Source organism: Macaca nemestrina, chromosome 12, assembly GCF_043159975.1.
Source record: "Macaca nemestrina isolate mMacNem1 chromosome 12, mMacNem.hap1, whole genome shotgun sequence".
NCBI classification, from domain to species: domain Eukaryota; kingdom Metazoa; phylum Chordata; class Mammalia; order Primates; family Cercopithecidae; genus Macaca; species Macaca nemestrina.
Window position 1 is genome coordinate 71,860,904 of NC_092136.1, and position 10,641 is coordinate 71,871,544.

Below are 10,641 nucleotides of genomic sequence, written 5' to 3' on the forward strand. Positions count from 1 at the left end.
CCCTCTCCCTCCCTCCCCTTTCTCCCAGAGAGGCCAGACTAGGAGACAGAACCTGTCCTGACCCCCACCAGGGGTCTCTGTGTGATCCTACCCTGATGTCTAGCTCTTGGCCTCAGTCTCCCCATCTGTGAAAGAAGCTTCTGGGACAAGTGGTCTCTAAGTGTCCATGGCCATATCTGCTCCAGCCTATCCCACCCTTGTTCCCTCCTTCCTTCCCCATTTCCTACTGCATCCCCTCCTAATGTGACAGAACCTTTGGGAGCCTGAAGCGGGGTAGAGCGGACAGCTGGTGAACAAGAATCACCAGCCCTCAAGGAGCCCAGGGCCCAGTCCAGGCCCCCAAGGGTTAAGACCCAGAGTGAGGGGTGGGGGGCCAGGGTCAGTGCTGGACAGGCGGGCCTGGAGCCCAGGGCCTGCCTCCCCTCCCCCCACCCTGGGAACAGAGGCCACTTGTTTGGGCAGTGGCGGGTGGCTTTGAGCTCAGCCAAGGGAGAGTTGGGTGGGAAGGAGAGAGGGCTCCGGAAAATGGAAGGGACTCCCCACCTCCAGCCGATGCCCTAGGCCTGGTCCACCACTAGCTCCCGGTACTCTCAGATACCCCCCACCCAACCCCTCTAAACTGACCCCTTCCCCTGGGTTCTCTCTTTCTTTCATTCATAACACTCAATGCTGGAGGTAGGACTTAGCAGATAGGCCTGACTATTGTCCCAGCACCGTCTCTCTTTGGGGCATGAGGCCAGGGCTGATCACCCCATCCTGCAGATGGGGAAATGGAGGCTCTGAGGAATTTGGGGACTTGTAGAGTCACATAGTGATTGGTGGCTGCACAAGGACTCGGGGCCCCAGGTCCCAGTGAGCCCCATGGCTGTGCAGGCCCCAACCCCACAGAGCTCCAAGGAGACCCTTCCTAAGCTGTGCTATTACACAGGACTGAAGGCTGGGCAGGAAGAAGGGGCAACAGCACCCCATCTCTGAAACCTGAAGTCCCAAAGGACCTGGGGAATTGAATGGGGACGAAGCTTCTAGAGGGTTGGGAGGAGGATTAACAATCTGCACAAAAAGCTGAGGCTGGATGTGTGAAGCATGGCTGGAGCCCAGGTGGTGGGGGCATAAAGCTGGGGTTGAGTGGGAGGCCTGAAAGCAAAACAAAACCTGGAGGCAATCGGGGCCCTGGTGGCCTCTGCCCCCTCCACCTCATCAGTCACCGGTACTCTGCCTGGGACACCCCTTCCTGAACTATTCCAATATGCCAGTAGCCAGTGGGGAGGCAGGGTCCCCAGGCCCGGTCCCCACAATCCCCAGCCAGGCATGGGACACAGGATGAGTTCTCTCTGCCCCTCTGCCAGCCACACCCATCTTTCTGCCATTCCTCAGACACACTATCCAAATTCCTGACTTTGCACAAGCTACACCTCCGCCTTTGGAGGGTCCTTATCCTTGTAAATTGCCACTTAACTGCCAAGCCCATTCCAGTCATCTCCTCCCCTGGGGCCTGCACCTGTCCACACCTGTCTTCACAGCTCTGCTGGGCGCCTTTTATCCTGTGATGATCTTGCTGGGTGGTCTCTCCCAGCCTGGCCACTGGGTAGTCTACACGAATAGCTTTCACAAGTGCCTCAGTCTGGGACCCTGGGACCCACCAGAGAGTCAAATCCTTCTGAGTACCCCCAGGTGTCTGGCCCTGAAGCACCCCCCTCCCACCTATCTGGGATCAGGGAAGGCTCCCCAGGACATGGGATGTGGGGGAAGGGAATGTATATAGCAGAAACCACAGTGTGATGGCTCCTGGTCAGATTCCCCCCCTCCCCCGCGGCCCTGCACCAAACACCCATCCCCTGTCCCCAGGCTGCACCCCAAGCCTGCTCTCTCCAGGCCCAACCACCCCAGTCCCAGCGTGACCCCATTCCCTGAACACATACTTCCTTTTACCAGCAACTGGGCCAGGTAGGGGCTCTGGGGAAGCCATGCCCCATTTGCTGGTGGGGAATTGAGATGCAGAGACCGGAAGTAGCCTGCCCAAGGTCACTGGAGCCCCAGGCCCAGGGCGTAGGGTCGTACAGATCTCCAGAAATGTAAGGGTCTCAGCGGCCAACGAGGTGGGAGCCTTCACTTCACAGATGGGAACCCCAAGGCGCCCGAGGACGGCTGACTCCGGAGACCTTCATGCCAAAGGGCTACGGGCTGGAAGCCCCGGGTCCCGCTGGTTCACCCTCCTCCCTACCGTCTCTGGCCCGCCAGAGAGGCCAGACCCCCACCTCAGGAGGCGACCCCCACCACCACGCCCAAAAAGGTAACTAGAAGACGACCCGGGGAATCAGACGCAGCCCGCGGCCTCGGCGTTCCTTTCTGCAGAATGGGGAAACTGCAGGCCAATGTGGCAAGGGGGCTGCAGACGGGGAGGCTTCGGCAGCCGCACTGACCTGTTTTGAGTAAAGGCTCCACGCGGGGACCAAGCGTACCGGCGCCACCACCGACTTACACCGCCGCCGCCAAATCGCAGCAAGGGGCCAGGCGCGCCCACCCCTCCGGGCGCTTCCGCCCGCCCCACGTGACTCCCCGGGAGGGGAAGGTGGGGCTGGGGCTGGGGCAGGGCAGGGCAGGGCCGGGCCCCGCCCCCCCCTCGGCCCCGCCCTCCGCCTAGTCACCGTCCTGGAGTTGGCTGGCCTGGCCCGCCCGCCGGACCCATCGGTCTGTGTCTCTCTCCTGCCCCTCTAGCTGCTTGCGGGTCTTCCGACTGTCTCCTGAGGCTCAGGTCTAACCCCTGCCACCTCGCCCGCTGAGTCCACCTCTCCCTGAGTCTCCCTGCTCTCGCCACCCCTCTTCTGGTGAGTCTGCCCTGACACACACCCCACCCCTAAGAAGGCCACACCCCCGGGAGGACAGGAGGCAGTTGAAGGCCGTCCGTGGTTCCTGACCACCTCCTCCAGGAAATCCTTCCTCTACCATATTCTTCAAGGGTATCTCACTTCCCTCCCCGGGTGCCCACAGACAGGGTTGTGGGGAAGCTACCCACCCAGCCACACCTCCCAAGGATCCCTCAGCGGAAGGCTGCAGCCTGAGGTTCCAGCACCCACACCTAGAGAACAGGAGATTCCCACCCATCCTCGAAGCACATACACACATGAGGGTACCAGGCTTGGCAGGCATTTCTGGGTCCTGTGTCCAGAACACCTCTGGGGCCAGCCACACCAGAGACCTTCTCTGGGCTTCCATTTCTGCATATGCACAAAGGGTATATTCGGAAGAACAGATCTCACATTGCGGGGGATGAGGGTTTACCCCCTGAGAAGAGGAAAGTGTCATTAATCAGAGCACCTACTACATGCCAGTCCCAGTGCTGGGCAATTTATTCCTTTTATCTCAATCCTCACATTCTGCTTGATGGCAAAAATTATCATTCCAGGTTATGGGTTAGGAAATAAGGCTCCAAGAAGTCTGAGGGCTTGCCCAAAGTTACAAAGCCAGTGTTGGGCAAAGTTGGGAAGCAACCCACTTTTGAGTTGTAGAATCTCCTGCCTGCCCTCCACTGGCCATTCACCCTGTCCCTCTGGGAAAGAGTTGACTCTGAGTAGACCGTGTCTTCCGGTGGTAGGGCTAAGGCAAAGGAGCTTTCCGGGAGGGGAGAACAGGGCCAGACCTTGGGGAGAACTTCCGGGCCTCAAGTTCATATGGGGTCAAAAACATTGCAGAGGAGCAGAGCATAGGCCCCTCCTCTGGACCTGGCAGCAGGGGTGTCCCTTGGGCAGCAGAGGGCACCTGGGGGCCACAGATCACAGGGGAGGCCCAGGCATCCCTCTAGACTTCAGACCAGTGAGGTGCAGCGCAGGGTGAGAGGGCTGGCATCTGACCACTGGCAAGGGGATGGGGGGTCTGGGGACCTTACCATTTCTGTTAACACAGTCCTGAGGTCTTCGAAATGACCTAGGGAGGGCGTGAATCACCAAGCCTGGTCCCCGCCAACTGCACTGGAATCTGAGGCCCCTCACCTGCACCCCCAACCTCCCTCCAGGGTATGCTGCCCCAGCCTCAGCTCTGAGGCCCACAGCCCTGTGGCTTGAGACCCACGGACCCTTCCACCTCCCTTCTGGGATGACAGGAGTGTCAGACCCCCAGTCCTTTGGGTTGGACCCAAAGGGCCTTGGGCCGATGGACACAGAGTAGAACCTCACCCTCTGATTCCTGACCCAGGGTCTCTGTCCAGGCCTGCTCCTTCCCTTAGAGCAGAGGTCTCCCACCCCTGGGCCACAGACTGGTACTGGTCCTATCAGGAACCTGTTAGGAACCAGGCTGCACAGCAGGAGGTAAGCAGAGGCTGAGCTAGCATTACTGCCTCCTGTCAGATCTGCAGTGGCATTGGATTCTCATAGGAGCGAGAACCCTATTGTGAACTGCGCATGCGAGGGATCTAGGTTGTGAGCTCCTTATTAGAATCTAATGATAAATGTGATGCACTTGAATCATCCCAAAACCAATCCTCCCCCAATCCTGATCCATGGAAAATTTGTCTTGCACAAAACCGGTCCCTGGTGCCAAAAAGGTTGGGGACTGCTGCCTTAAAGCAGTGAAAATAAAGCAAATATCCTAGTGTGAATGCCAAAATGACCACTCAACAAGGACAGCTGGATAGACATGGGCAGAGAATGGAACAGAGTACGGACAAGAGGGGGGCAGTGATAAACCCCCTCTCCTCCCCACTACACAACGGGAAATGAGGAGATGCTGGAAGGATCAAAGGCCGTTTGATCAGTAAGCTTAACAAAATTAAGGGCAGACGCAGGGGACCACGGCAGCTGCCATGAGGCAGGTGGGAAGCAGGCACAGTGATGAGCCGGCTGAGGCTGGGGATCGTTTATTGGGGCTGTGTCCAGCCAGGCTGCAGCGCCCGCCTGGGCCCGGCCCGGTGCCACCAGGAGGCGCCAGGTGGGGGAGGGGAGAAAGTGCAGGAGTAGCCGCCGCCCCAGGGCTCGCCCGGTCCTGTCTCCGTCCCTGAAGCGGTATGGCGCTCAGGTGAGCGAGGTGTCGTCGTCGCTGCCCTCGCCGCCCGCGCCGCCCATCCGCTCCTCTCGGCTCTCGGCCACCGCGCTCTCGTCGATGTTCTCCAGTGAGTCCGCATGCTGCACCGACAGCTCCGACAGTGCCAGGCTCGGCAACGGGCTCTGCTCCGGGTGCAGCCACGGCTTGAAGTGAGGCAGGTGCTTCTGCTTCCACTCGGGGTACTTGAGGCACGCCTTGTACATCTTCTTCATGGCCTGTGGGCCCGCCGCCCCGCGGGTCAGGGGGTGGCTGGGGCGCGGGTCCAGGTCTTCTCCACGCTCCCTCCAGCGCCCTCCAGCGGCTCAGCCCCCAGCATTCTGACTAGCTCCCTTTCAAAACTCGTCCCTCAGCCCTACTTATCCTCTCTGAGCCCTAGGCTCCATCCTCCATTCTTTCTTTTTTCTTTTTTTTTGAGATGGAGTCTCACTGTGTGGCCCAGGCTGGAGTGCAGTGGCCCGATCTTGGCTCACTGCAACCTCTACCTTCAGGGTTCAAGAGATTCTCCTGCCTCAGCCTCCCAAGTAGCTGGGATTACAGGCGCCCACCATCACACCCAGCTGATTTTTTATTTTTAGTAGAGACAGGGTTTCGCCATGTTAGCCAGGCTGGTCTCGAACTCCCAACCTCAGGTGATCCACCCACCAAGGCCTCCTAAAGTCCTGGGATTACAGGCATGGGCTACCATGCCTGGCCCTCAGGCTTCATGCTTGACTCCACCCACCTCATCCCATAGTCCTCTCTCCAGCCTCCAACACCCCCCAAAAATCCCAAGGCCACTCACCTTGGGAGCCAGGAACTGAGAAGATTTATTCACCACCCACTTGGGTAAGGAGCCTGTGAGGGCAGGGAAGGGAGGAGAAGCAGCCTCAGGGACCCAGCCCCTCCCCCCCACAAAAGCCCCACCCTCTGCCCAGAGCTTCCAGGGAGGCCACTGTCTTCCCCATGAGGAGCGGGTGTGTGAGGCAAGTCCTACAAGACTTTACCCTCACTCCCTTCCACCTCAGACTGAGGTCCTCAGGCTTAGTTCTGTCCCCCACTTCCCTCTGCCCAGCCTCAAAGACTACGTGGAAGAAAACCACAGGGTCCTAGGTGAGCACAGGCTACACATGGGTGGAAACTCTGACCCACCCCGCTGCACCTGCTGCCTCCCTCAATCACACTGACATCCCTTCTCAACCTAACCTCCCTCCCAGGAATGCCCCTGATGCTCAGCCTCTCCTCTGCCTGTCCTTCCAAGCCCTCCCCTGACCACACAGGCCTCTGACTGAGCACCCCAGCCTGGCCTGACCCGGAATCCACTGCCCAGCTCTCCACCCTGTTTCATTCCCAAGTGTCCACTCTACCTCTGACACCCAACACAATGAGGTGCCGGGGGAGTGCTAGGCCTGGACCACTGTGTGCTCCCAGGCTTGGAGCATTTCCAGGCAAGGATGTTCAAGGCTTCCCCATCCTCTAGTCATTCACTCACTCACTCACTCCATGTTCACTGTGACACCCACCCTGGGTCAGCCCTGGGGACCCAGAGAGGAACTCACTGGGGGCCCAACAGGAGCCGAATGTTCTACTCGAGGGGAATGGACCACAGAACAGCAAGCCAGTGACTCCCCTGAGTATCAGGGATCAGGAGGTGACACCTGCAGCACCCCTAGAGGGGTGAGGAGGGGAGGCTGTGGGGAAGGGCTGCCTGGGCACAGGAGTGGGGATGGGTGAGGTGTGAGAGACACCAGGAGACCTGGGATGGGGCTTAGGCTTTTCTTGGAGGGCAATGGAGAGCCACAGAGTAAATTCAAGCAGATGACAGTCATGTGGAGATAAGTGTTTTAGAGAAATTCCTCTGGCCGCTGTTACACACAGACAAGGTAGTTGGTATGGAGAGAAATGCCAGACTCAGGAGCTGCTGAGAAGGCAGAATCAGTAAGAATCAGTGACTGGGGCTGGGCATGGTGGCTCACGCCTGTAATCCCAGCACTTTGGGAGGCCGAGGTGGGTGGATCACAAGGTCAGGTGTTCGAGACCAGGCTGGCCAACATTGTGAAATCCCATCTCTACTAAAAATACAAAAAATTAGCTGGGGGTGGTGACAGGTGCCTGTAATCCCAGCTCGGGAGCCTGGGGCAGGAGAATCATTTGAACCCAGGAGGCAGAGGATGCAGTAAGCTGAGATTGCACCATTGCACTCCAGCCTGGGAAACAAGAGCAAAACTCCACCTCAAAAAAAAAAAAAAAAAAATCAGTGGCTGGATTTGGCTGAGGAAGAGGGAGTGACCCCAAATGACAGCAGGTTCTGGGCATAGATGACTGAAAAGTGGAGACTTAGGGCAAGGGGCGGGTTAGGAGGAAAGATGGCAAGTCCCCCACTGGACACAACAAGGCTCAGGTGCCTGGAAGACATCCAAAGGGAGATGTCCAGGTGGCCGATGGCCACAGGGATCTGAATCTCAGCTGAGAGAGACGTGGCCACCTTGTGACAGAAGCCACAGGAGTAGCTCAGCCATCCCCAGGGAGAGAATTCTGACTGAGGCCTGGAAAACCCAGGCCCCCAGGACAGGCAGAGGGAACAGCCAGTGAGCAGGGAACAAGGAAAAGCATGGGGATGGCAAAGCCCAGGAAGAGCGCTCCCAGCTTCATCAGTGGGGCAGTGGCACCTCCCTGGCCCACTCTTTTCAAACCACTGTAAAGTCCCAAGCCTTGGTTCAATGAAGGCTTTGGATGGAGATGCCCCAAAATGCAAAACAGCTCCTAACAGATGCCCTTCTGGATCCCTAGTAGATCAGGCCCCACCCCTGTAGTATAGGGAAGGATCCCATGATAAGCTGCCAGGGCCAAGCCCTCACCTTTGGGGTCCACCTGGGCCAGGTAAGTGATGACGCAGCTCTTGGGCCCCGTGCTCTGGATGAGGTAGCCCGTCTGGATGGACACAGCTCGGACCAAGTCTTTCCGAGGTGGGTATTTCTGGGGACAAAGGCACAGGGAGGTGAGACTCGGGGTAGGGGCAAAGAAGATGTTTTTGTGAGTATACACAAACACGCACGCATGCACACACACAGACACAGTTAATTCACATGCCATGACATCTGTTCCAGATCAGGCCTGATTCTGGGTACAGAGAAAGGGAAGAATCAGATTAGGTCATCCTAGCCCCTCCTGAAGCTTTCCGTGTTCCCCTCAGAAAAGCCCCCAGTCTGGGGTCAGGGCTCATGAGCACATATGGGCACTCACAGACACACACACTCACCCTTGCCCAGGCCAGCTATACCTGCCTGTCCTTGCCCAGGGAGATCAAAGTGGCTCAGCCTCAGGGAGGACCAGAGGACCCTGCCTCTCACCTCTTGTTCCTCATTTCCCTGTCCCAGAGCCCAACCAATCGAAGTCAGCCCATCCCACCCACTCGCCACAGAGGTGGCCACACTGTCCTCTCCTGATCTGCTCAAGAGACGCAGCAGGGAGACAGGAGCCATTATCCTCACTGTACAGGAAGGAAACTAAGGGCCAGTGGGCCCACGCCTGCCCGAAGTCACATGGAAGTCACGGTGGCAGCCTCAGCCTTGCGCTGCCTGACCCTCTCCCCTGCTCCGCCGCAGGGAAGGCAGGTTGACTCACGGGATGTTTGACTGAGTAGTTCATAATGATGTAATCAGCGCCCATGGGGAGCCAGGAGCGGAGGGTGATGACATCACGGTTCTTCAGGGGCTTAGGACACCTCCCTGTGGAGGGCAAGGGACAGTTCAGCCAGACCACTGGCCCACCTGCCTACAAGGGAGGGTGTGGCAGAGGCCAGAGATGCAGGGATGCCTAATTAACTGCGAGCTCTCCAGTGCAAAGATGCACCTCCCTCCCAGACCACAGTCCCACAGCTGGAGCCAGAAAAAAGACAGGGCAAGACCTGTCCCTAGTGTCTCCAGCCAGCCCTGCTCCTCACAACCTCACATAGCCCTTACCTTGTTGGCCTGGCTGGTTTGTTTATGTGAACGTGAGTGTATGAGAGAAAAACAGTATGAGTGTGCATGAAAATGTGTGCCCGGGACTATGTGGCATGTGGGTGGGGCTTGTGTACCTGATTGAGTGTATGCATATGTGTGCGTGTATATACATGAACATGTGAGTGCATATGTATTTGTAAGTGTATGGGTGTGTGCCTAAGGGTCTAGGAGTGGACAGGGAGGTCAGTTCTCTCTCTCAGCACTCAAGTCTCCGAGCAGCTTGGTCATGTGAGTGACCACAGGAGGGAGGAGGGAGGAGGAGGCTTGGTGGGAGGCCTGGATGGAGGCCAGGGGGACTGGGATCAGCGTGCTATGCCTGCTCACAGGAGTAATAGCCCACGTCAGCGTTGACTGTCAAGCGGGCGATGTCAAAAGTCTCAATGACGTTGCTGTCCCATTTCTTGCGGTACTCAATGTCGTGTAGGACGTCGTAGAGTGTCTCGGCTGGCACGTCACGGCACTCCATCCGGCACTGCAGACAGATATATGGGTTGTCAGGATCATACAGGGCTCAGAGCCTTGGCTAGGGGACCAGAAGGCAGACAGGCAGAGGGGGAAGAAGAGAAAGAGGACAGCGAAGAACAGGGGCCTCTGAAGCCAGCATGGACTTCCTTCTTGCCACAAGCCCTGTCCAGCTCACCAAAAAGCCACCTGTGCCAGGAGACAGCCTCTGTATCCAGAGACCATCTCCCCTAACTCAGTCCAGTCTCCTCCTCCAGGAAGCCTTCGCAGCCAGACCTTCTGGGCTCCCACACAATGAATCTCTATGTCTGTGCCCTCCCAGACCCCTGTGAGCTCCTCATGGGCAGAGGCTCATGGTTGCTTCAGCATGGAGCCTGGAATGGCTACATGTTAAATGAAAAAGCATACATGAAAATCAAATGCCCAATGGATGATTTGTTTCCTCCTTGGTACTTATCACCCGGCCATACCACCTGTCCTCCTATTTGTGGGTTGGTTTGTTTTCCTTCAACAAACATCTTTGGATTTCTTTTTTTATTTTTATTTTTTTTGAGATGGAGTTTCGTTCCTGTCACCCAGGCTTGAGTGCAATGGCGTGATCTCGGCTCACTGCAACCTCTGCCTCCTGGGTTCAAGTGATTCTCCTACCTCAGCCTCCGGAGTAGCTGGGATTACAGGCATGTGCCCAGCTAATTTTTGTATTTTTAGTAGAGACGGGGTTTCACCATGTCGGCCAGAATGGTCTCAATCTCTCGACCTTGTGATCCACCCGCCTTGGCCTCCCAAAGTTCTGGGGTTACAGGTGTCAGCCACCACGCCCGGCCTGGATTTCTCTCCCTTCCCCTCCCCTCCCCTCCCCTCCCCTGCCCTGCCCTCCCCTGCCCTGCCCTGCCCTGCCCTCTCTCTTTCTTTCTTTCATTGAGATGGAGTTTTGCTCTTGTTGCTTAGGCTGGAGTACAGTGGCATGATCTCAGCTCACTGCAACCTCTGCCTTCCGGTTTCAAAGGATTCTCCTGCCTCGGGCTCCCGAGTAGCTGGGATTACAGGCACCCGCCACCACTCCTGGCTAATTTTTTGTATTTTTAGTAGAGACGGGGTTTCACCATGTTGGCCAGGCTGGTCTCTAACTCCTGACCTTGTGATCCGCCCGCCTCGGCCTCCCAAA

The 10,641-nt window shown here is 57.5% G+C and overlaps 1 protein-coding gene across 3 annotated transcripts in view; it reads right to left on the reverse strand.

Annotated features, from left to right (window-relative positions):
- Positions 1–4,833: 4,833 nt before the first annotated feature.
- LOC105468708 (StAR related lipid transfer domain containing 10) overlaps positions 4,834–10,641 on the reverse strand; it is a 39,875-nt gene continuing 34,067 nt past the window's right edge. For all 3 annotated transcript variants that reach the window (XM_011718966.3, XM_011718967.2, XM_011718968.3), the window contains exons 3-7: positions 9,339–9,486; positions 8,635–8,738; positions 7,869–7,986; positions 5,816–5,868; positions 4,834–5,249 (exon numbers count right to left, since the gene is read on the reverse strand). In XM_011718966.3, the coding sequence (XP_011717268.1) occupies positions 5,004–5,249; positions 5,816–5,868; positions 7,869–7,986; positions 8,635–8,738; positions 9,339–9,486 (669 nt within the window). In that variant the 3' untranslated portion in view covers positions 4,834–5,003. The remainder of the gene's footprint in view (positions 5,250–5,815; positions 5,869–7,868; positions 7,987–8,634; positions 8,739–9,338; positions 9,487–10,641) is intronic.